We start from the raw sequence: 26,363 nt of genomic DNA, 5'->3' as shown, positions 1-26,363 counted from the left end.
CAGCTGGGTGAACTGCGAGCGCCAAGCATGGCGCTCACTGTTTACCTTTTTTGACGTCTATTAGAGCCAATGGCTCTAATCAGTTGCTTAAAAAAAAATACCCCGCTGCTGTAATTCAGGCGCCCGGCGCCCGAAAAGGGCATCTGAATGGGGGGTGGCAGCGGCAGCCATAGATAGATTAATGCAATGCATCAATCTATCTATTGATGATAGAGGGGGTGGCGCCCGTGCACCCTTATGGACGCACCGCCACTGATCTCTATTGTAAATTGGAGAAGTGTGAATTCCATCGTGAACAGGTTAAATTCCTGGGTTATGTCATTCCCACTACTGTTTTTTTGATTGGACCCAGAGAAACTTTCAGCAGTCCTACAGTGGCCCCGACCCTTGGGTTTACGTCCTCTGCAGCGTTTTCTTGGCTTTGCCAACTATTATCGGAAGTTAATTCGTAACTTCTCATCTCTGCTCAAGCCCCTGACTGATATGACCAGAAAGGATGGGAACCCACAGAGTTGGTCTCCGGAGTCCATTAAGGCTTTTGAGAGTCTTAAGGCTGCCTTTATTTCTGCTCCTGTGTTGGCACATCGTGATCCTACAATACCTTTTATCCTTTGATGGATATCCTTTGAGGTTGATGCTTCTGAGACTGGAGTTCGCGCCATTCTGTCTCAACGTCCTTTCTCTGAGAGCGCTATTGTTGCCAACCGCCTGTAGATTTACGGACAGCCCGTAAAAACAAGGCGTTTTTCCGGTGTCCGTGAAAGCCCGTAGTAAGGGAAAAGTGCCAGTAAAAATGGCGTCGATCGGCTCGGGTCAGAAATGCGCATGCGCAATTCCGGAAATCCCCGAGAAGATCCGATCTTGAACCACCAAGCGAGTTTCCTGCAGAGCCTCTGCCCAGCCCACCACCGCCGTGGCCCATGCAGCCAATAATATCAGTGGATTTTTCCCCACCAACCTTGAACCTATATCAACAGGCAGGAAGCAGAGCTGAGCTGAGCGAGCAGACCGAGAGGAGCCTCGTGAACTGGAGAGCAGACATCTGAGCGGCGGGTCAGGCAAAGGAGACGCGTCACGCGGTGCAGGGGACTCTGGTCTCTAGAGTGGATGGACTGGATACTGGACTGGATACTATTACAGCAGGTGATGGTGGTGGGGGCAGGAGCTGGCAGTGACAGGAGAAGCTGGCGGTGACAGGAGCTGGTGATGGTGGTGGGGGCAGGCGGTGACAGGAGAAGCTGGTGGCAGGACTCAGGAGTTGGTGGGGGCAGGAGGTGGCAGGAGGAGCTGGCAGTGGCAGGAGGAGCTGGTGATGGTGGCAGGAGCTGGTGGGGGCAGCAGGAGCTGGTGATGGTGGCAGGAGCTGGTGGGGGCAGGAGAAGCTGGTAATGGTGGCAGGAGCTGGTGGGGGCAGGAAGAGCTTGTGGCAGGAGCTGGTGATGGTGGTAGGAGCTGGAGGGGGCTGGTGGTTGGGGCAAGAGGTGATGGGGGCAGGAGCTGGTGGTGGCAGGAGGTGACGGTGGTGGCAGGAGCTGGTTGGGGCAGGAGGAGCTTGTGGCAGGAGCTGGTGGTAGGAGCTGGAGGGGGCAGGAGGTGATGGGGCAGGAGCTGGTGGTGGCAGGAGGTGACGGTGGTGACAGGAGCTGGTTGGGGCAGGAGGAGCTTGTGGCAAGAGCTGGGGATGGTGGTAGGAGCTGGAGGGGGCAGGAGGTGATGGGGGCAGGAGCTGGTGGTGGAAGGAGGTGACGGTGGTGGCAGTAGCTGGTTGGGGCAGGAGGTGACAGGAGGAGCTGATAGTGGCTGGTGGTGGAAGGAGGTGATGGTGAACAAAATCTGATGGACTATTTTTATATTGAAAATAACAGAAATATGTTTTTTTTTTACCTTTAATATCTACCTTAAATTACATTGTTATTCAGATAGTGTACTTGTTTGTAGCCTAAATACTGAAATTTGCACTTAAAACTGTAATTTTGTAACTTTTGCAAAATGTCAGTAAAAATTTGGCTTTGCCAGTAAATTTTGGGTGTCGTGCCAGTAAATTTCAATTTGGTAGGTTGGCAACACTGCTATGCATCCTTGTGGCTACTTTTCCAAGAAATTGTCACCTGCGGAGTGCAATTACGAGATTGGTGACAGAGAGCTGTGATTATTTTAGACCTGAAAGAATGGAGACATCTCCTCAAAGGTACCACTGTGGCGGTTCTCATTCTTACTGACCATAAGAATCTCACATTCTTGTCTGAGGCTAAACACCTCTCTCCCAGAAGGGCGCGTTGGGCTCTTTTTTTGTCTAGTTTCAATTACATTGTCTCATTCTTACCCGGTACTAAGAATGGCTGACGCCTTGTCATGACAATTTTCCTCCACTTCCAAGATGGAGTCGCTGAGGTTCCTGTGATTCCTCCTGATCGTATTCTTGCTACGGTTCGCACCAGTCTCACTTCTCCTTTGGGTGACAAAATTTTTGCCGCTCAGGTCCATACTCTTCCTGGGAAACCTTGTGACCGCTGCTTTTTCACAGAGAGTCTGCCATGCTCCAGACTTACTATTCTCCCAAGGCAGCTGGCCACCCTGGGAAGAATCAACTCTTCGGGCTATTTCCCAACAATTCTGGTGGCCTAAGCTACGTGCTGATGTAACCGTGTGTGCTCAGAGTAAGACTCCACAACACCTTCCAGTGGGCTTCCTACAACCCATGGAGAGATGCCCTGGACCTGGCTGTCTATGGATTTCATTCTGGAGTTACCTAATTTCCCAGGGCAACACAGTTATCTTTATTCGCTTTTCTAACACAACTGGTTGACCAGTTCTCAAAAATGTCCCATTGTATTCCACTTAAGAAGTTGCCCACTTCTAAGGAACTGGCTTCCATTTTTACATGGGCTACCCAAGGTGATTGTCTCTGACAGGGGTAGTCATTTTGTGTCCTGGTTCTGGCAAGCCTTTTGTGCACAGTTGGGAATTCAGCTTGCTTTCTCCTCTGTGTATCAGCCGCAGTCTAATGGGGCCGCAGAACGAGCCAATCAGTCCTTGGAGCAATTCCTACGTTGCTATATTTCTGACCATCATAACAACTGGTCAGACCTCTTACCGTGAATTTGCTCACAAATTCTGCTTCCCGAATGAATTCTGCTTCCCGATTGTCCCCATTTATGGTGAACTATGGTTTCCAACCCTCCATGTTGCCTGACTCATTTGTTCCACAGAGTATTCCTACGTTAGAGGAGCATCTCCGTGGTCTACATTCCACTTGGGCACAAGTCCAGGAGACTTTGCAACATGCTAATGATAGGTACAGACTCCATGCTGACCGCAGACGCCTGCCTGTGCCTTACAACCAGGTTGAGGACAGGGTCTGGCTGTCATCTCGCAACCTCCGACTTCGTGTTCCTGCTCTGAAGTTCACACCTCGGTTTATTATTTCCGTATTCTTTGCAGGATTAACCCAGTAGCTTATGCATTAGACCTTCCTTCTAATATGCGTATTTCAAATGTATTTCATGTCTCCTTATTAAAACCTTTGGTCTACAACTGCTTTACCACCTTGGTGCCTCGTCCTCTCCCTGTACAGATTGAGAACCATGAGGAGTATGAAGTACAGTCCATTGTTGACTCCTGTAGGTGCCTTGGGCGCATACAGTACCTGGTGCATTGGAAAGGGTACGGTCCAGAGGAACGTTCTTGGGTCTCATCCTCGGACATACATGCCCCGGTCCTCCTCCATGATTTCTGTAGACGTTTTCCCCTCAAGCCTGGTGGTCCTCCGAAGGGGAGGGGTCATTGTGTAAATATGGGGCAATTTAAGTAACAGCGAACACAGGTCAATTGGCTTCATTATAAATCACACAAATAGGAAACATAAGGGGAATACAAAGACACTGAATTTCAAAAGAGCCAACTTCCCTAAACTACGAACCTTGCTAGAAGGCATAAATTGGGATAAAATCTTAGGAACAAAGAACATGGAGGAAAGAGGGGTTTACTTTAAGAGCATATTAAATAAGGGCATTAGCCAATGCATCCCATTGGGTAATAAATTTTAAAGAGCGAACAAAAGTTCTGCATGGCTTAACTCCAATGTAAAAATTCATACTGTATAAAAGCAAAGGTGAAAGCATTCAAAAAGTACAAGGTTGAGGGAACAGCATCAGCATTCAGACTTTATAAGGAATGCAACAAGAAATCTAAGGGTGCAATAAGGACGGTGTCAGGTCACCTGAGACCAGGTGACAGATGCACTCTGTAGGAGTCAGAAGTGCACCGCTAGGTAGTGGACCCTAGGACTGACTGCTGCGGAGTGAACCCTGGGAGGTTCAGGAAGCAGGTCTACTGGATCACTAACACAGATCCCACTGGGAGCTAGAGCATAGATTCCCCAGGGCACGGAGTCTAAGAGCCAGCAGGTGTTCACCAGAGCCTCTAGTGATGAGGATGGATTGAGCTGCAGTCTGGCTCCAGGTCGCGGCCCTCAGGGTCTCACAGGTCACACTCACGGTAGACTACAGGAGAAGAGGAAGGAGACAGCAGGCTGGAACAACAAGGAAAGTAAGGGATAAGCCAAATGTCAGGGCGACTAGCAGACAAGGATAAACATAACACGCCAATGGTCAGGGTCACAAGCAGACAGGGAAAGTCGAGAACAGGCCAAAGTTGGTAACTGGAATCAGACGTAGGAACATAGCAAGTACACATGAAAGCTAACACACAATGGTTGATCAGCACTGCTGGCTTGCAGTGCAGAGGTTAATATAGGGTTCCCTGATAGGGCCTGGGGTGGGGCCATGCTTAGAGGAGAGGTTATAAAACCAGCCAGGTGTGAGTGACTGGCTGGCCTCTTAGTCTGAACACATGAGGAGCAGGTAAGCTGACAGAGAAAGATTACTGCATAACCATGACAGACAGCTAAGATAGAACATGAAAGACACATAGAGAAGGAGTGCAAAAAAAATCCCAAGAAATTCTTTAAGTATGTAAACAGTAAAAAAGGGAGGACAGACCATATTGGCCCCATAAAGAATGAGGAAGGACATCTGGTTAAAAAGAATGGGGCGAATGACGGCGGAGGTATTGGATTTATTCTTCTCCTCAGTCTTCACAAGGGAATCGGGGAGCTTCAGTAACCAAAACTGCAGTGTTTATCCTCGACACATCACAGGAAGCATCTCCATGGTTAACAGAGGACAGAATTAAAATTAGACTTGGGAAACTTTACATTAATAAAACACTGGGACCAGATGGCTTGCACCCGAGGGTACTTAGGGAACTCAGTCAAGTAATTGCCTGAACATTGTTCCTAATTTTTACTGACAGTCTACTGACTGGAATGGTAGCAGCTGATTGGAGAAAAGCCAATGTAGCACCAATATTTAAAAAGTGCCCAAAATACATCCCTGGGAATTACAGACCAGTTAGCCTAACATCAATAGTATGTAAACTCTTGGAGGGGATGATAAGGGACTATATACAAGATTTTAGTAATGAGAATGGTATCATTAGCAGTAATCATCATGAATTCAGGAAGAATCGTTCTTGCCAAACCAATCTATTAACCTTCTATGAGGAGGTGAGTTTCCATCTAGATAAAGGAAGGCCCGTAGACATGGTGTATCTGTATTTTGCAAAAGCATTTGACACAGTTCCCCATAAACGTCTACTGTACAAAATAAGGTCTGTTGGCATGGACCATAAGGTGAGTACATGGATTGAAAACTGGCTACAAGGGCGAGTTCAGAGGGTGGTGATAAATGGGGAGTACTCGGAATGGTCAGGGGTGGGTAGAGGGGTCCCCCAGGGTTCTGTGCTGGGACCAATCCTATTTAATTTGTTTATAAACGACATGGAGGATGGGGTAAACAGTTCAATCTCTGTATTTGCGGATGGTACTAAGCTAGGCAATAACTTCTCAGCAGGATGTGGAAACCTTGCAAAAAGATCTTAACAAATTAATGCGGTGGGCAACTACATGACAAATGAGGTTTAATGTAGAAAAATGTAAAATAATGCATTTGGGTGGCAAAAATATGAATGCAATCCATACACTGGGGGAGAACCTCTGGGGTAACCTAGGATGGAAAAGGACCTGGGGTTCCTAGTAGATGATAGGCTCAGCAATGACATGCAATGCCAAGCTGCTGCTAACAAAGCAAACAGAATATTGGCATGCATTAAATAGGGGATCAACTCCACAGATAAAATGATAATTCTCCCGCTGTACAAGACTCTGGTCTGGCCTCACCTAGAGTATGCTGTCCAGTTCTGGGCACCAGTACTCAGGAAGGATGTACTGGAAATGGAGCGAGTACAAAGGGCAACAAAGCTAATAAAGGGTCTGGAGGACATTAGTTATGAGGAAAGGTTGCCAGCACATTCTCTCTGGAGAAGAGACGCTTGAGAGGGGATATGATTTCAATATACAAATACTATACTGGTGACCCCACGATAGGGATAAAACTTTTTTGCAGAAGGGAGTTTAACAAGACTCGTGGCCACTCATTAAAATTAGAAGAAAAGAGGTTTAACCTTAACCACTTCAATACAGGGCACCTATACACCTTCCTGTCTAGGCCAATTTTCAGATTTCAGTGCTGTCGCAGTTTGAATGACAATTGCACGATCATCCAACACCGTACCCAAACTAAATTTTCATCACTTTGTTCCCACAAACAAGTGGGAGCTGTCTTTTGGTGGTATTTGATCACCTCTGCGGTTTTTATTTTTTGCTAAAGAAATAAAAAAAGACCCAAAATTTTGAAAAAAATAAAAGTTTTGCTTTTGTTTCTGTTAAAATTTTTTGTAAATAAGTAAGTTTTCTCTTTCACTGATGGGCACTGATAAGGTGGCAATGACAGGCACTGATAAGGTGGCACCGATGAGGTGGCACCAATGAGCGGGCACTGACGATGGGCACTAATATGCGGCACTGATGGGCACTGGTAGGCGGCACTGATGGGTGGCACTAATATGCAGCACTGATGGGCATTGATAGGCAGCACTGATGGGCACTCATGGGTGGCACTGATAGGCACTGAAATGCTGCAAAGATGGGTTCTTATGGGTGGCACTGATAGGCGGCACTGCTGGGCACTGATACGTGGCACTGATGGGCACTGATACCCGGCACTGATACGCAGCACTGATAGGCATTCCTGGTGGCACTGGCAGTGGTAGGCATTGTGAGTGGGCACCAATTGGCAGCTGCCTGGGCATTGATTGGCAGCTGCCTGGGCACAGCTTAGTATTTCCCTGGGGGTCTAGGGGGCATACCTGGTGATCCAGTGTGGATGGCTTCCCTGGTGGTCCTGAGCGACTTCCCTGGTGGTCCTGGGCGACTTCCCTGGTGGTCCTGGGTGGGATCCGAGGGGGGGCTGTGCTGATAAACAATCAGCACAGACCCCCGTCAGGAGAGCAGCCGGCCGGCTCTCCTCTGCTCGCGTCTGTCAGACGCGAGTGAGGAAAAGCTGATCACCGGCTCTTCCTATTTACATTGTGATCAGCCGTGATTGGACACGGCTGATCACGTGGTAAAGAGTCTCCGTCAGAGACTCTTTACCTAGATCGGTGTTGCGGGGTGTCAGACTGACACACCTCAACAACGATCTCCGCGATGCACGCCCCCAGGGGCGCGCAGCGGCTCAATATCCTGCGGACGTCATATGACACCCAGTCTGATAGTTGAAACCACTTTGCCGCCGTCATTCTGCTATATGGCGGGCGGCAAGTGGTTAAACAACGTAGAGGTTTCTTTACTGTAAGAGCGGCAAGGATGTAGAATTCCCTTCCACAGGTGATGGTCTCAGCGGGGTGCATTGATAGTTTCAAGAAACTATTAGATAAGCACCTGAACGACCACAATATACAGGGATATACAATGTAATACTGACATATAATCACATACATAGGTTGGACTTGATGGACTTGTGTCTTTTTTCAACCTCACCTACTATGTAACTATGTAAACCTTTCTTCAAGGCCTCCTAAAGATGTTTCATCCTCTGCTCCCTCTGCGAAGGCAGGATGGGTTCTGTAACCTTACCCATGTAACGTGGATCAAGAAGGGTTGCCAGCCAGTAATGATCCCTCTACTTAATACCATGAATCCTAGGGTCCTTTTGCAGGCTTTGCAGAATCAGGGAGGACATGCAGCGTCCCGGAATTTGGGGATTTGCGGGGGTGGGGTTTGCGGGGGGGGTCAGGTCACCCGTTCACGTAACTGGGTGAACCCGCCCCCCTCTGACAGCACAGGGAATGCCATAGGGAAGTCCCCATGCGTCAGAGGAAGGCTGGATCACGGGTGGCCCCGCTCTCCATTATATAAGAAGTGTCAGAAGAACCGAATCGTCACACAGCGGAAGACTCCCACTGAGGCGGATCGTGCGGAGAAGAAGCCGGAGGAAGATGCGGGACGAGAAGAACGGAGGAAGAAGAAGATGGAGAAGAAGAAGATGGAAGAAGAAGAAGAACACCAAAGGAAGACCAGAAGAAAGAAGGTGGAAGAAGAAGAAATTACTAAAGGACTTGTCAAAAACCATCTCTTGTGTTTTTCAACCTTTTTGACACTTTTTTTGTGAAATGGTACGGGTACATTTGAACCCCATTACCAATTCACACAGGGGGGGGCGGGATCTGGTGGTCCCCTTGTTAAAGGGGGCTTCCAGATTCCGATAAGCCCCCCGCTGGCAGACCCCCACAACCACCGGGCAAGGGTTGTGGGGATGAGGGCCTTCTCCCCATCAACATAGGGACAAAGTGCTTTGGGGGGCTACCCCAAAGCACCCTCCCAATGTTGAGGGCATGTGGCCTGGTACGGTTCAGGAGGGGGGGCGCTCTCTCGCCCCCCCTCTTTTCCTGTGGCCTGCCAGGTTGCGTGCTTGGAAAAGGGTCTGGTATGGATTTTTGGGGGGGCCCCAAGTCTTTTTTTTTTTAAATTTTGGCGCTGGGTTCCCCTTAAAATCCATCCCAGACCTGAAGGGTCTGGGATGGATTTTGAGGGGGACCCCCACGCCATTATTTTTTTTTATTTTAGCGCGGGGTTCCCCTTAATATCCATACCAGACCTGAAGGGCCTGGTATGGAATTTAGGGGGACCCCCATGCATTTTTTTAAAAATGTTGGTTCGGGGTTCCCCTGTGGGGAAATTCCATGGCGTTTTTATCAATGAACTTTTATGTGTATTGTCGGACCAACAATTCATTATAGCCGCAAGTAGTTTTAAATTACTTTTTTTCCTTTAGAAATGACATTTTGCTGTCAGACTGCTTTAAATATGGGAAACATGCTCCCCTTTACAGGCATACTATAGACACCCCCCAGGTAGGAAATTTAAAGGAATATTACACTTTTATTGTTTCACTTTAAGCATTATTAAAATCACTGCTCCCGAAAAAACGTCCGTCTTTAAAACTTTTTTTTGCACTGATTCATGTCCCCTGGGGCAGGGTCCAGGTCCCCAAACATTTTGTATGACAATAATTTGCAAATTAACCCTTAAAATTAGCACTTTTTCATTTCTCCCATAGACAATTCACTATAGCCGACACCGCTGTTACTTCATGACTTTTTTCCCTTTAGAAATGTAATTTTGCTGTCAGACTATTCTAAACACCGGAAAAAAGCGCCACTTTACAGGCATACTATATACACCCCCCAGGTACAAAATTTAAAGGAATATTTCACTTTTATTGTTTCACTTTAAGCTTTATTAAAATCACTGCTCCCGAAAAAACTGATACATGTCCCCTGGGGCAGGACCCGGGTCCCCAAACACTTTTTATGACAATAACTTGCATATAAGCCTTTAAAATGAGCACTTTTGATTATTCATGTTTGTGTCCCATAGACTTTAATGGTGTTCGCGTGTTCAAACAAATTTTTTGCCTGTTCGCATGTTCTGGATGCAAACCGAACCGGGGGGTGTTCGGCTCATCCCTACTGGTGGTGTACTGCTAGCAGATTGGCTGCAAGTACTTGTGACACCTATTGCTTGTCAGAAACCATGAATCAGAAAACAACAAAAGTACAGTTAAATCACACTTGTTTAATAATAATTGTAAATAGAACAAACGTAGTCAAAACATAGCCAAAGTTCGGTAACCGGAACGGAAAGTCAGCCAAGCCAGAAAGTCAGGGATTAGTGTAGTGGAGCAGCAAGCAGGATCTGGAGTCAGAAGGGATGTCAGCCAAGCAAGTCTTTAACAGGAACACAGGAGATAGTCTCTGTGATGTTGACCAAGGCGAAGGCAGACATCCTCTGGGCTGGACGGCTTAAGTAGGCAGGACTGATGAGCAGGATATCATCAACAGATGAGTAACTGTGGGGAGATGGGAGCTGGCAATTAGCTGACAGCTGAGCGGCCAGCTCAGAGAAGGAAGGGCTGAGCCCAGCCCTGACAGTACCCCCTCCTCAACCACCCCTCCCCCTCGGAGGACCACCAAGCTTGAGGGGAAAATGTCTATGGAAATTACGGAGGAGGACAGGGGCATGTATGTCCGAGGATTAGACCCAAAAGCGTTCCTCCAGACCGTACCCCTTCCAATGCACAAGGTTCTGTATGTGCCCACAGAACCTACGGGAATCAACAATCGACTGTACTTCATACTCTTCATGGTTCTCAACCTGTACAGGGTGAGGACGAGGCACCGAGGTGGTAAAGCGGTTGCAGACCAAAGGTTTTAATAAGAGGACATGAAATACATTTGAGATACACATATTAGAAGGAAGGTCTAACGCGTAAGCCACTGGGTTAATCCTGCGAAGAATACGGAAAGGCCCAATAAACCGAGGTGCGAACTTCAGAGCACGTCGGAGGTTGCGAGATGACAGCCGGACCCTGTCCACAACCTGGTAGGAAGGTGCAGGCAGGCGTCTGCGGTCAGCATGGAGTCTGTACCTATCATTAGCATGTTGGAAAGCCTCCTGGACTTGTGCCAAAGCGGAACGGAGACCACGGAGATGCTCCTCTAAGGCAGGAACAAATGAGTCAGACAACAAGGAACGTTGGAAACCAAAGTTCACCATAAACGAGGACAATCGGGAAGCAGAATTCAAGACACTATTGTGAGCAAACTTGGCCCACGGTAAGAGGTCTGACCAGTTATGATGGTCAGAAATATAGCAACGTAGGAATTGCTCCAAGGACTGATTAGCTCGTTCTGTGGCCCCATAAGACTGCGGGTGATATGCAGAGGAGAAAGCAAGCTGAATTCCCAACTGTGCACAAAAGGCTCGCCAGAATCGGGACAAAAACTGATTACCCCTGTCCGAGACAATCACCTTGGGTAGCCAATGTAAGCGAATGATCTCCCCAGCAAAAATGGAAGCCGGTTCCTTAGAAGTGGGCAACTTCTTAAGTGGAATACAATGACACATTTTTTAGAACTGGTCAACCACCATAAGTTTAACTGTGTTGCCCTGGGAGTTGGGTAACTCCACAATGAAATCCATAGACAGGTGGGTCCAGGGCCTCTCTCCATTGGATATGGGTTGTAGGAGACCCACTGGAAGATGTCGTGGAGTCTTACTCTGAGCACACATGGCACAGGCAGCTACGAAGGCGGTTACATCAGCACATAGACTAGACCACCAGAATTGTTGGGAAATGGCCCAAAAGAATGGATTCTTCCAAGGGTGGCCAGCAGCCTTGGGAGAATGGTAAGTCTTGAGCACACTCTGGGACAAAGCAGCGGTCACAAGGTTTCTCAGGAGGAGCATGGACCTGAGCAGCAAGAATTTTTTCACCCAAAGGAGAAGTGAGACTGGTGCGTACTGTAGCCAGAATACAATCAGGAGGAATCACAGGAACCGGAACCGACTCCATCTTGGAAGTGGAGAAAAATTGTCGTGACAAAGCGGCAGCCCTTACATTCTTAGCACCGGGTAAGAATGAGACAATGTAATTGAAACTTGATAAGAAAAGAGCCCATTGCGCCCTTCTGGGAGAGAGGCGTTTAGCCTCAGACAAGAATGTGAGATTCTTATGGTCAGTAAGAATAAGAACCAGCACAGTGGTACCTTTGAGGAGATGTCTCCATTCTTTCAGGGCCAAAATGATCGCTAACAGCTCTTTGTCACCAATCTCGTAATAGCACTCCGCAGGTGACAATATCTTGGAAAAGTAGCCACAAGGATGCATAGCGTTCTCAGAGGTAGGACGTTGAGACAGAAGAAGGGCACCAACATCAGTCTCAGGAGCATCAACCTCAAGGATAAAAGGTAAGGTAGGATCAGGATGTGCCAACACAGGAGCAGAAACAAAGGCAGCCTTGAGACTCTCAAAGGCCTTAATGGACTCCGGAGACCAACTCTGTGGGTTACCGTCCTTTCTGGTCATATCAGTCAGGGGCTTGACCAGAGACGAGAAGTTACAAATAAAATAATAGTTGGCAAAGCCCAGAAAACGCTGCAGAGGACGTAAACCCACAGGTCGGGGGCCACTGTAGGACTGCTGAAAGTCTCTCCGGGTCCATCAAAAAACCAGCAGTGGAAAATACATAGCCCAGGAATTTAACCTGTTCACGATGGAATTCACACGTCTCCAATTTACAATAGAGATTGTTCTCTCTTAGTTTCTGAAGCACACAACAGGCATCTGTGTGGTGGCTCTCCAAGGACTTGGAAAATATGTGGATATCGTCGAGATAAACCACCACACATAACTGCAACAAATCTCGGAGGACGTTGTTAATAAATTCCTGGAAAACTGCCGGGGCGTTACAAAGGCCAAAAGGCATTACGAGGTACTCATAACGGCCTGTTCTGGTATTAAATGCAGTTTTCCACTTGTCTCCCTCCTTAATCCTCACGAGATTGTATGCCCCTCTCAAATCAAGCTTCGTGAAAACCGTTGCTCCCTTGAGGAGGTCAAATAACTCTGTAACTGAATCGGATAGGCATTCACGATTAAGACCCCTATAATCAATACAAGGTCTCAGTTCACCACTCTTCTTCTTCACAAAGAAGAAACCAGCACAAACAGGAGACGAGGATCGAGAAAGTGCGTCTGCAACATACTCCTCCATGGCCTTATCCTCCAAGACCGACAAAGGGTAAACCCGGCCACAAGGGGGTATGGCACCAGGTTGAAGGTCAATTGCGCAATCATACGACCGGTGTGGAGGCAAGCTACCGGCTTGACCTTTGTCAAAGACATCGCTAAAGTTGCGCTACTCCTCCGGCAGGGAGGAGAGTGAAGAGGTGCACAGGACCTTGGCTGCCTTCTGGAAGGATGTCTTACTGCATTGTGGTGACCAGGAGAGAACATCAGCACGCAGCCAATCAAAAGAGGGGTTGTGCCTCTGTAACCAAGGATAACCAATAACCGGCAGGCTGTAGAGGTCTCCTGTCAAGAGCCTCAATAGCAAGTGGAGTGTCACGCAACTGCAGCAGAATCGAGTGCTTCGATACAAAGGCAGCATCAATGAACAGGCCTGCAGCCCCAGAGTCAATTAGAGCCTGTATCTCGACAGACGACTCAGCCCAAGAAAGGGTGACTAAAACCGGGGGCTTATCATTCTGGATAACTGGGGATGAAACAATGCCACCTAAGGTCTGTCCGTGACAGGACCTCAAGGTTCGGGCGTTCCCTGGATGGGTAAGACAAGACTTCAAAAAGTGACCTGCCTGGCCAAAATAAAGGCACAATCTCTCCCTCCTCCTAAAGGTTCTCTCATCCACAGAGAGACGTGTGAGACCCAAGTGGAAGGGGATCACCTTCCCTGACCGTCTAGGTACCAGGAGGCATGGGAGGTGAGGGTGATGGGGGGGACTACAAAGCTCGGAGACAAATGTACAGGAAGCTTCTGCAAGCGCTCCTTAAAAGAGATATCTCGGGCTGCTATCTCATCCTTGATGGTATCCAAAAGACCATGAGAAAAAGCAGCCACGAGGGCCTCATTGTTCCAAGCAACCTCTGCTGCCAGATTATGGAATTCAATGGCGTAATCGGCAACAGTTCTCGTACTCTGTTTGATGGACATGAGGCACTTGGCAACAGAAGCGGAGCGTGCGGGAACATCAAATACCCTTTTAAACGAAGTCACAAACTGAGGGTAACTCAAGACATCAGGTTTTTGCATCTCCCATAGAGGGTTTGCCCAGGCCAAGGCTCTCTCAGAAAGCAAAGATATCATGAAACCTACTTTGCTTCTGTCCGTGGGAAACGCCTGGGGCAGCATCTCAAAGTATATCTCAACCTAGTTGAGAAACCCTCTGCATTGTACTGGATCGCCCCCAAATCGGTGGGGAAGTGGAGCAGAACCAGACATACCTCTTATAGAGGTAATACTCGAGGCGGGTGCCTGCTCAGAGACTGGAGCAGCAGCAGGGACAGCCTCCAACACAGGTTGTACCAAAGCAGCCACAGTGGGAGATTCCAGGTTAGCTGTGCAACTCAGGAGCATTTGTAACGCTATGGCAAACTGATCCTTGCGGTGATCCTGCTCATCCAATTTTATAATATTATAATATTACCAACAGGTGGATCGACTGTATCTTCTGAGACAAAAGTACAGTTAAATCACACTTGTTTATTAATAAAAGTAAATAGAACAAAGTAGTCAAAACATAGCCAAAGTTCGGTAACCGGAACGGATAGTCAGCCAAGCCAGAAAGTCAGGGATCAGTGTAGTGGAACAGCAAGCAGGATCTGGAGTCAGAAGTGATGTCAGCCAAGCAAGTCTTTAACAGGAGCGCAGGAGATAGTCTCTGTGATGTTGACCAAGACGAAGGCCGAGATCCTCTGGGCTGAGCGGCTTAAGTAGGCAGGACTGACGGGCAGGATATCATCAACAGGTGAGTAACTGTGGAGAGATGGGAGCTGGCAATTAGCCGACAGCTGAGTGGCCAGCTCAGAGAAGGAATGGCTGAGCCCAGCCCTGACATTGCTATACCTTCATTCCTCTCAATGCAGGTTTTTGAAAGCACTGGAGGCATATTAGGGTTTGAGATACCAGATGAGGAGCAAGGAGAAGTCTGCCTTTTTCTATGATGTGAGTCTTTCAGGTGCTGCTACCAATGGACTGCATGGCAGGTTGTCATATGTCTGGTCAAGCATGTGGTGCCCAAGCAGCTGCTGTTCTGGCCACACTTGATCCGCTTCAGACATAGGTTGCAAACAGCAACAGTGTCAAAAAAGGCCCACACCAAGGAACTTTTAAAAGTCAGCGGGGAGTCAGCAGCGCTCTGCTACTGCAGAGCTCTGCGGTGTGATGCAATAGGGTGGGTGCCCTTAAGCTGACCCCTGGAGGTCACCCTGCCTCGTTGGAGTCCTCCTCCTCACTTCTCTCAGGCACCCAAATACGGTCAGTGACCTCATCATCTCCTCACTCCTCATCACTGAATCAAATTTGGCAGTATGCTGCAGCTTGGGGAACATGCCAGTTTCTTGTCCTTCTGTGGAACCCCCTCTCTCTAGGCTCACGTTACTCCCTTCCTCCACCTGGGAACCAACATCGGAGCCTTGAAATTGCTGCGCATCCTCCAGCAGCATGTAACCGACACTGTGGTCGAATAATTCTGGGGACTCCTCCCTACAAGATGGTGGGGCTACAGAAGGAGTAACTATGGACAAGGAGCCAGTTGCCTTCCAATGCAGCTTTGACAGCTGCGTTGGAAGGCACGCTACTATGAGCCTGGGTGACAGAGGATGAGGAGGATGAAGACGGCTTCATTATCCACTCCACCAACTCTTCTGCAGGTTGTGGCTCAATAACACGGCCAGCAGAAAAAAAAAAAAAGGACAGGCGTGCTCCACGGCCACCTGCAGAAAATGCACCATGTTCACGACTACCACTGTTGACTGTAGACACAGAGGCTGCTTGGCCTCTTTTAGTGGCATGCGAGCGTCTGCCTCTCCTTTGTGGCCTTCGGAACATGATGGGGATTTTTTCTTTTCACAGCACACTACACTGTATTATATACTGTGTACACCGCCTGCACTTTATTAGAATTGGTACACCGGCTGCACTGTATTAGAAACTGTGTACACCGCCTGAAGTCTATTAGAAACTGTACACCACCATATGCACTGTATATTATAGGCTACACTGAATGCAGGGAGTGTGTATATATATATATATATATATATATATATATATATATATATATATATACACACACATACACACACATACACACACATGCATACACACAAATACATACACACACACTAGACTGTATTTAAATATATGAATACACCGCCTCAAGTGTATTATATAATGTACACCACCGAATGAACTGTATATATATACACTACACTGAATGCAGAGTATATATAATTATATATATATGTGTAGCACCCTCTACCTACAGGTAGGTGCTAGACTGATATTTTTCTAGCTTACCCAGGTGTAGGTAAATTTAGCCAGGCCTGGTTGTTTTGATCTGGGGATGGTAGTGTCAGTATAGTGGGGGGTGTGGCCACCTGTACTCTGGCTCAGAGATCCTCCTCTGCTTACAGAGGAATTGTTCTGGAAGGGAGGTTGGACCTGAGACCTGAGTGGCAGGCAGCTCATGTGAGGAGCCCTGACCAATTATCTCTTGGTGTTGGCAGGGGGGCAGGCCTCCCATATGAGCTGGGGTCACATGCTTCCCGGGAGAGTTGCATCACAGAAAAGACAGCATGGAGTGCTAAAGTGCGGCACCGGGCGTCCCACGCGGGGATGAGCCATGCGCGGAGGAGGAATGGAGGAGCCGCTAGAAAGGAGTCCTAGGGAAAGATCTTCATCTCCATGAGAAAGTATCAAGTTTCTGTGACCGGGGAACACAAGACTTGCATGCTGGAGAAGATCAAGTAGAAGAAGTAACAGTGAAGTGGCAGAAGTAGATTAGCGTTCTGTGACCGGGGAACACAGGACTTTGATCCAAAGGAGAAGGTCAGTGTAATATAAAGAAGCAAAAGCAGGAGCGAGTAGTGTAGCGTGCTGTGTGGCCGGGAGCACAGTATGAACAGAAGTGGGCAGTAACTTCCAGAGACTGTGAGGCTGTTTAGTTCTTGGAGCCATGGAAGATAGGCGGTATATACCTTTGCTCTCTGACATGTAACAGGAAAACCACCTCAGTCTAGAGCGGAATTATTCAGAGTGATTCTTCTTGTCTTAACTGGAAGCAGTGAGTAGAAAATCTTCAGTCAGATATGCCAAGTGATAGAAGAAGCAATAGTCTGCAGTGAGGATTCTACAGGGAAAATCCATTTACTAGGCCAAGGCCATGGATGATACCCGTCAAAGTGAAATCTCTATGGGCATCTCATACTTCCTTTGTTTCTTCCAAGTTATATCCTGGCAATAAAGAGAAAGAAAACTAAATCATTGACTGTTTAATGTCTTCTACCTGGTGATGGGAGGTCGGCAGCAGGGTGATTGGCAGATTGCTATAACCAACTCAGCAGCCCTTACGAGGGTACCGCTACATATATATATATATATATATATATATATATATATATCTATACACACACATATACATACACACACACACACACACACAAACTATATATAGATAAAATGCACTGCCTGCGTTTCCTGAATATAGAGTATACACTGAATATATAGTTACACTAAGTGCAGAGTATATATACATATACTAGACTGACTGTATATACATCAAATACACTGCAACTAACTAACCTGCCTGCCTAATCTAACTCAATCTATCTGTCACACACTTTACACGGCCACTATGTAAGTGGCCTTTATATAGTGTGGGGCGTGGATTAAGTCCCTCTGAGCCATGATTGGCCAAAGGCCTTTGGGCAATTATGGCTCTCTTTGCCGAGCGTGCTGTGATTGGCTAAAGCATGCAGGTCAGGTGCATGCTTTGGCCAATCATCAGACACTAATGCACTGCGAACTTGCAGTGCATTATGGGGCTTTCCGCGGCACTCGAATTTCCCGCGAACGCCCCATATTGTTCGCTGTTCATCGATCGGGCCAACATCCGATGTTCGAGTCGAACTTATGTTTGACTCAAACGTCGAGCTCATCCCCATTGATAAATGTAGTTATGCACTTGGGGGCTAAGAATATGCATGCATCATATATACCAGGTGGAGTACAACTGGGGGAATCCATAGTGGAAAAGGATCTGGGGGTTTTGGTAGATCATAAGCTTAATAATAGCATGCAATGCCAAGCTGCAGTTTCCAAAGCGAGCAAAGTCCTTTATTGTATTAAGACGGTATGCCCCTATACAAATCATTAGTAAGACCTTATCTGGAATATGTTTTTCAGTTTTGGCCACCAGTTCTCAAAAAGGATATCGGGGAACTAGAGAGTGCAGAGAAGGGCAGCCAAACTGATAAGAGGCATGGAGGAGCTCAGCTATGAGCACAGATTAGAGAAACTGAATTTATTCTCTCTTGAGAAGAGTAGATTAAAGGGGAATATGATCAACATGTACAAATACATAAGGGGTCCATATAGTTTACTTGGTGTTGAGTTATTCACGTTAAGGTTCTCACAGAGGACAAGGCGGCACTCCTCACACCTAAAGGAAAAGATTCCATCTCCAAATACAGAAAGGTTTCTTCACAGTAATGCCCCGTACACACGGTCGGACATTGATCGGACATTCCGACAACAAAATCCATGGATTTTTTCCGACGGATGTTGGCTCAAACTTGTCTGGCATACACACGGTCACACAAAGTTGCCGGAAAATCCGATCGTTCTGAATGTGGTGACGTAATACACGTACGTCGGGACTATAAACGGGGCAGTAGCCAATAGCTTTCGTCTCCTAATTTATTCTGAGCATGCGTGGCACTTTGTGCTTCGGATTTGTATACACACGATCAGAATTTCCGACAACGGATTTAATTGTCGGAAAATTTTATAGCAAGCTCTCAAACTTTGTGTGTCGGAAATTCCGATGGAAAACGTGTGATGGAGCCCACACACGGTCGGAATTTCCGACAACAAGGTCCTATATTTCCGTCTGAAAATCCGACCGTGTGTACAGGGCATAAGAGCTGTAAAAGTGTGGAATGGACTCCCCCCAGAGGTGGTTCTGGCTAGCTCAGTAGATTGCTTTAAAAAAAGGACTGGATTCTTTCCTAAATGTACATAATATAAATGGGTACTAACATATAAAGGTAAAGTTGAAAAAGCAAAATAATTTTTTCCACTGCTGTAGCAAATTGGATCATGCTTTGCTTGGGTTTTTCAGAATTATGGGATTGCATGATTTTTTTTATTTTTTATTGGTTGAACTAGATGGACTTGTGTCTTTTATCAACCTGACTATGTAACTATATATGTAACTATTTAAAGTGAAAGGTGGAGTTTGATTTAAAATCAAAAATATTTTTTTGAGTAGATACATTCCATATTGACATTTTTAGATAGATACAAATCAGTGAAGTTAGTCATTATTTTACTATAAACATGATGATTCTTTATTAAGAAGTCAGCTTGTTCTTTACTTTTTAGAATTTACTTACATTTGCCATGTAGTCCATGAGCTTTTAATAAGGCTGACTGCAAGCAGTTGCAAACCTATATCATACATTTAAATAAGAAAATATAAGCTTGATAAACTGAGTCTTTGGGAAAAGGGTTTTATGTTAAAGTGCTTTGCATTTGCTGTGCTTCCAGAATATGCCGTCGAGGTAATGCACCGTCCATGTGCCCACTGTAATCATTATAAACATGTCATCCTCTGTTTTCCTTTGTTCAGTTGCTCTGTTCACTGTTCAGCGGAATAACAAAGACGGAAATGTCATCCAAAGAGGCAAGCTTTCCATTTGGTAGCCTCCAGCCACTCTCTTTCCGAACTCCCCTTGTCCGAAGAACAAGCTCTTGTGCAGCAAGGTTATATCTGTAACACATACAGCCATGTAAAACCTAAGCTTTTTTTTCAGAATGTAATGATCTCTTTGGCTTTAAAAAGTGTAGTACATTATAAAAGAAAAATATTTAGTACATGCAGAAATATTTAGCAATTCCATTTTATACAAACCAAAAAATAAAAACGCATATATAAAGTTGTTATGTATAAAATTTGAATTGAACTCCAAATGTGCTTTCTACTATTGATTGTCCTTCAAGCCAGTGAAACAAATATCTCATGCATGTTACTGTTGTATAGAGGAGACTTATGCTTAATTAGTTATAGCAAGGAACTAAAACCACAAGTGCACAAGTTCATGAAATCTGGCCTAAACACAATACTAAACTTTACCTATTGTCCATTCAATTTCCTTAAACAGTAAGTTAACCTTAACTAACTCCAAATATCCTGGCCACCCCTCTAGGTGCACTACTCCGGAGTGAGTATTCATCATCGTGCTTGTAATGGCAAGCACTCATTGGTCAGCACAGCCACGTGACCATGCTGACCAATAAGAACAGCAACTGAGGCATCTTTTTCTGGCAAGGTGTCCCAGAAGTAGGAAGCACTTCTAATAGATCAGCTTGGTCATGTTTTACAAACTGACCTATGAACTCTTGTCATTGTGAATTACTTGCCAGTTTATGGATTGCTACACTGACAGCATAGGGTATCACAGCTGCAATGTGCAGCGGAGTCCGGAAGGGTAGCAAGAAAATTTGGAGTCAGTTCATTTTATCTTTTTTTTCCTGAAATGGTGAACTTTCCCTTAAAACAGCTCCCTCTCAGGGCTACTGGCTGTTAGGGAACTGGTGGTCACTAGCATTCTAACAACCATAACTCATCCCAACCTGGCTGACCGTTGAATGAAAACAAAAGGGGATAAATGTGTAAAAAAAAAAATTGCCCCCCTTCCCAAAAACATTTATAGCAGACCCGTTGTTTCTGCTATTGATTTTAAGGGAGAACCCCGCGCAAGAAAAAAGTGTGGGACCCCCCCCCCCCCCAATATTCATACATGCCACATGCCTTCAAAAAACAAATTGCATGCCCCCCCCCCTATCCATATTCCATACCAGACCCTTTGTTTCTGCTATTGATTTTAATGAAGAACCCCACACAAAAAAACTAGAAAAAAGTGTGGGATCCCCCAATGTTCATACCAGTCCACATGCCTTTAAAATGGGTGGGGTACCTTGCCAGGGGAAACACCTTTGGTAATGTACCTTGTCTCTATGTTGATGAGGACCATGGCCTCTTCCCCACAACCCTGGCCTGATTAATCCAGCAATGCAAATTCTCATTAATCACTTTGAACAACACCCACTCTGTCGCGGCAAATGACTTATGGCCCTTGATGGAAATTGTAAACAAAGGGTTTTCTAATCTTGAGAGGACCCCACGTAGTTTTCTTTTTACATATTTACTGTCCCTTTTGTTTACATTCACCGGTTAAATACAAAGTAGCTAGACCTTGAACTGGGGGCAACTCTCCGCCAGCCCTCCCCCTTCTTATAGTTACCTGAGCCCATCTCGATTCAGCAATGTGCATGAGAGAAGTGGCTCTCCCCATTTGTTTTCACCTGATTGGCTCACACAGCAGTGGGAACCATTGGCTCCCGCTGCTGTCAATCACAGCCAGTGAGCCAATGAGGAGAAAGAGAGGGGAGTGGCCGAGGCATGCTCTGTGTGTGATAGGACAATATCCGTTCACCAGAGCGTGGCTTAGGAGTGAGGCTGCCCAAGTGCCCCCACAACTAGAGGCTTCTTATTGGGGTCACTAGGGGGGAGGAGCCAGGACTGCTGGTGGGTGACCCAAAAAGAAGAGGATCGGGACTGCTCTGTGCAAAACCATTGCACAGAGCAGGTAAGTATAACATGTTTGTTTTTTGCTTTTTTTCTTACAATCTTTAGAATCACTTTAAGGTAATATTGCATTTTTTGTGATATCTACCATAGGTATCTACCACATTTGTGACATGTATCAAAAATTCTGTATTTAAAGTAAGTTCACCTTTTGTAAAAAATATAATATAATAAATGCACATGGTTTTGCATGTAGGCGGGTGCCTACAAGGGGTTAATGTATCTGCCTGCCTTGTTTCCCCTGGCTGAGCTCATTTCCTCAGCTTAGCTGAGCCAGCCAGGTGCCAAATGGTAAAATGTTTTGCTGTTTCCTGTATCCTCAGGTTGACCTGAAAGCTAGGATTAACAAGGCTATAAGGGTTAACACTTTTCCTGCCATTTTCAGCTCGGTTATCACCCCCACAGGTCAACCAACATAAAAGGGGCTACTTCCAAGCTCCAGAGTCGAAACCTGGGTAAATACTGCCAAAATGTAGCTGGTTACTCTGCTGGAGGGGGGGGATAAGAGCCTAATCGGGGTTCGTGGAGGGAGTCTCAAGCCTGGGGACCCTATGGACTTGTAGCTGATAATCATGGACTTACTGTCTTTGTGGATTACTGCCAATCATGGACTCTAAGGGACTTACAGTGCTTCTTGTGGATTATTGCCTAAATAGACTACTGCCCTAAAAAGGATTACTTTCTGGACTTGCCTTCTGTATAAGGTATGCACGCTCAGTGGATATTAGAAGACCTCTGTACAGGATTTATGTTGAAACTGCTTTTGAGAACTGTATTGTATTCAGTGACTACCTCAGTAAAAGGATCTTGTTTGTTTACTTACTTTGTCTGGTTTAAAATCTATTAAAGGGGTGCATGCACAGTGTAGTAAAAGAACAGGGCTTGCAACACAAGGGGACTAGAGGAAGAGGAAGATACAATACATGGGTCTAACACACAGAGTACTTTCCAGTGGAAGTTAATGCGTTGATGCTAAGGACAATGTGTTTGTGTCACATGCAAGGCAACCAATCAGGAGACAGGTGACTGGCAGGGGTGATGGTTCCTCTGATAGTGGAGGGGGTTAAGTGCTTGCCACACCCACTAGTGGCCGGTTCCTCACTCTTTTGGACTAGATTCACGGCACAGAGTGCCTAGGGATCCAGCCTGGCGTTACGAAAGAGAGTATGTAGAGGAGCCCCAAGAGAAGAGAGCAAGCATGGAGGTTGGAGAAGGAGAGATAGCATTTGCTGCATTGCTGGATTGGTGGAGCCCGGTACAGGCTCAGCGGTACTGGCCTCTAAATGCTGCACACCTGGGAGTGGTGTCCTGTATACAAAGGAGTGCTTAAAGGGGTTGTAAAGTCAGAAGGTTTTTTTATCTTAATGCATTCTATGCATTAAAGTGGAGTTCCACCCACTTTTACAACTTTATCTAAAGGGATGACAACCCCTCCACCACTCGATTTTGGATAGTTATTTTTTTTCCTTACTTACGTTTTATGAACTGTACCTCCGCCCCAGCATCACCGCAGCCCAGTGCGTCATGTCCTCTTCTCCCCCGCTGCCTTCTGGGAGCTTACTGTGTCTCAGAAGATGACGGGGCTATTCAGGAAGCACCGGCAGTGAAGCCTGAAGGCTCCACTGCCGGTTTTCCTTAGATGGTATGGTGATGCCTCGGATCATCCTGGGGGGTGGGGGGGGGGTTGGGCGACATCGCGGGCTCCCTGGACAGGTAAGTGTCCTTATTAAAAGTCAGCAGCTGCAGTGTTTGTAGCTGCTGACTTTAAAAAAAAAAAAATTTTGCAGCTGGAACTCTGCTTTAAGATAAAAAACCTTCTGTGTGCAGTAGCTTCCTACCAAACCCCCTAATACTTACCTGAGCCCATCGCAATCCAGCGATGCCACAGGAATGTCTCGGCTGCCCAGGACTCTTCCTCCTCATTGGCTGAGATGGCAACGCAGCACCATTGGCTCCTGCTGTCAAAGTCAGCGAGCCAAAGAGGAGAGAAAGAGAGAGAGGGGGCGGCTCCTTGTCTGAATGGACACACAGAGCAGTGGTTTGGCTCGGGTGCCCCCATAGCAAGCTGCTGGCTGTGGGGGGCAATCGGGCCAATAGCAACAGGGAGGGGCTAATTTTAAAAGAAAAAAAACCTGAGACTTTAGTATCACCTTAAGCATCATCAATAAAACTGAGTCAGCACAGAGAGCAAGTTAACAGTTAAGTTAACAGTGTCATTGCAGCTCTCTTCTAAGCCTGCCTTAATGTTGACCTTCACATGACTGCAGCTCCCAGCCTGGGGTTCAGGCATTAGTGAGTGCAGTTCCACTTGTCTCCACACAGATGGCTAAGCCCCACCCACATGCAGGTAAAAAAATTGGCATTTATTATTTTTGTACACTGCAGATACTCAGTATAGCTGTCTGTACCTCCTGTATGGGCAGACAGTTACTGAATTGCAGGAAGAATCAATGAAGTATGAGAGCGCTCATCGGCACCCTATATACAGGTCTAAAATGTTACAAAAGGTGAACCTATCCTTTAACTTTAGCGAGTTGGCATTTTAAATATCGCATTCGGTATTTCATATACAGCACAAATGTCACATGCAATAAACATTGGTGAATTGACCCCTCTGTCTTTTTGAAATATTTCCAAAATATCTAGCTTTTGATAATTGGAAAAATTGTCATAAAAGAGATTTTTATTCTAGTATTTTCCCTATTTTAGAAGAGACAAGACCAGGGCTGTAATTTTAGATTTTGCAACTAGATGTATGACTTTCAAAGTACATTTTTTTTTGACTCGCAGTTGTTGAAAATCATGTGGTTTAGTGTCTCATAACAAAAATCTGAACCTTATATAGTAGTCAGATATCAGAAATTCCGCCTATGGTCTGCCTTTGGATGACAGCAGCTATCATGATTCAGACAGTCTATAACTCGAATAATGACACCCCTCTTTGCTTCCCACTATATAATTAGTTAGCCAATAACTCTAATGTCTAAAGTATAGTTTACTGGACACGTTTGGAAACTTTTTGCAACCATCTCACACCAAGGCCTGGGAACTTGATGAAACACAAACAGTCTCAATCTTAATCCAACATATCACTGGGTATACAAACTGAATCAGTGGCCTGAACTTGCTCAGTTTGTTATTTAAAATAACCATATTTTAAATTTTCTATATGAAAGATTCTCAAAAAACACAAAAAATGGTCCACGACACTCAGCAGACAAAAACTTTTGTCAAAAACTAATTAATCTTGGTTAAAATATATTTTCTGCCCCTCTCCACAACTGAACTGAAAAAATATAGACCACCACAAGAGATTGACTATTAACACCCCATCGCAATACTTTCATGGTTATATCACAGCTTTCAAATTTATTTAAAAGAGTAAATATATTAACTTCTTTTTTTACTGAAACCTGTGCTTTTTACAGCTTGCTGCAGCTTAAGGAACCACTACCCCCCTAAAAATGTTCTCTACCTTGCTTGCTGCAGCCTAGGTACTGCACATACCCTACCAAATGCCAATTCTTTTGTTTTTATCTTTGGTTTCACTGCTAACATGATGTTTCTGGTACTAATTTAAATACGCCCAAAACAAGTTTTATTCTCTAAAAGTTCGACCACAGTTGACCTAACTCCACCACCATAAAAATGTTAGTTTTTATTTGTTTTATTGTTGTTTTCTGTATCCAGCCAAATGAGGCACCTATGATATGATAATTTAACAACCTCCTTAGCAAAATAGAATTTTCACTAATATTTCAATCTGAACATCTTTCTATTAAAAAATAAGAGTAATGTGTGATGGAATATGTAGAGTTTCCTCTTTTTGGTCAAAAAGAAAAAAAAATGTTTATCATTTTTTTTAAAGACACAAGCTAGATGTCAAGCAACTTATCAAACAATTCATGGGCTCAAAATGTGACCTTCTATTCTAACTTCAAATGTACATCATTTTTGCTAACTTACTTTGATCAAACCCAATGACAAACAGACCACCACCATTCTTATAAAACTCCACACAGGCATGCCCAGCCTCTAGTCAGAAGTACCTCACTGTGAAAATTATGTGTAAACTTCCAACTTACCTGCTTGGCTCATCAGGCCCATGAGATGCAAGCACTCTTTGAACAATTTCTGCCACTTCATTGTCAGTAATGACGTCCCATAGTCCATCGGTACCCATTACCACAACATCATCGGGACCATGCTCACATTTTGAGAGGTCATAGACTTCTACCTACAAAGTGAAAGTAAAAAAAGCTATTTAGATTTGTATATTTACGGTCTGAAGTTTATAAAGAGTCAGGCTGTAATGAAGGCAATTACAATTATTTATTGTTAAAAACACGTCTAAATACTTAAAATATGGTTAGATTTTTATATTTTATAAATATTTATTCAGTGCTGATGTGACTACAATATCTGTGTCTTCCACGGTGTGCACCGGGACCACAGGTTGGGTGGAAGCTGCAGCATCCAACCTAGGTGGCATTTTTACTGGCTTCTGTACAAATCCCATCACATTTGAGGATCTGGCTGAGGATCCCAAATCTTGTGAAATGGTGCTCCAGCACAGTGTAGGATCATCTTCTCTTGAGGTTTGGGATCTCCAGCCTACCCAGGATATTTCCAGAAAGGGTGTGATATCACTAAGGGTGTGTTGCCTAGATGC

The 26,363-nt window shown here is 45.6% G+C and overlaps 1 protein-coding gene across 1 annotated transcript in view; it reads right to left on the bottom strand.

The window, feature by feature from the left end:
• Window positions 1-10,016: 10,016 nt before the first annotated feature.
• The window catches only part of LOC141128435 (protein phosphatase 1H-like), a 111,363-nt gene continuing 95,016 nt past the window's right edge, over window positions 10,017-26,363 (bottom strand). Inside the window, exons 10-11 of the mRNA XM_073615721.1 lie at window positions 25,777-25,928; window positions 10,017-19,813 (exon numbers count right to left, since the gene is read on the bottom strand). Of these exons, the coding sequence (XP_073471822.1) occupies window positions 19,669-19,813; window positions 25,777-25,928 (297 nt within the window). The 3' untranslated portion in view covers window positions 10,017-19,668. The remainder of the gene's footprint in view (window positions 19,814-25,776; window positions 25,929-26,363) is intronic.

The sequence above is a fragment of the Aquarana catesbeiana genome, linkage group LG02, assembly GCF_042186555.1.
Source record: "Aquarana catesbeiana isolate 2022-GZ linkage group LG02, ASM4218655v1, whole genome shotgun sequence".
NCBI classification, from domain to species: Eukaryota; Metazoa; Chordata; class Amphibia; order Anura; family Ranidae; genus Aquarana; species Aquarana catesbeiana.
The sequence above is the reverse complement of the archived record's forward strand: the minus strand, read 5'-3'. Positions and strand labels throughout refer to the sequence as shown.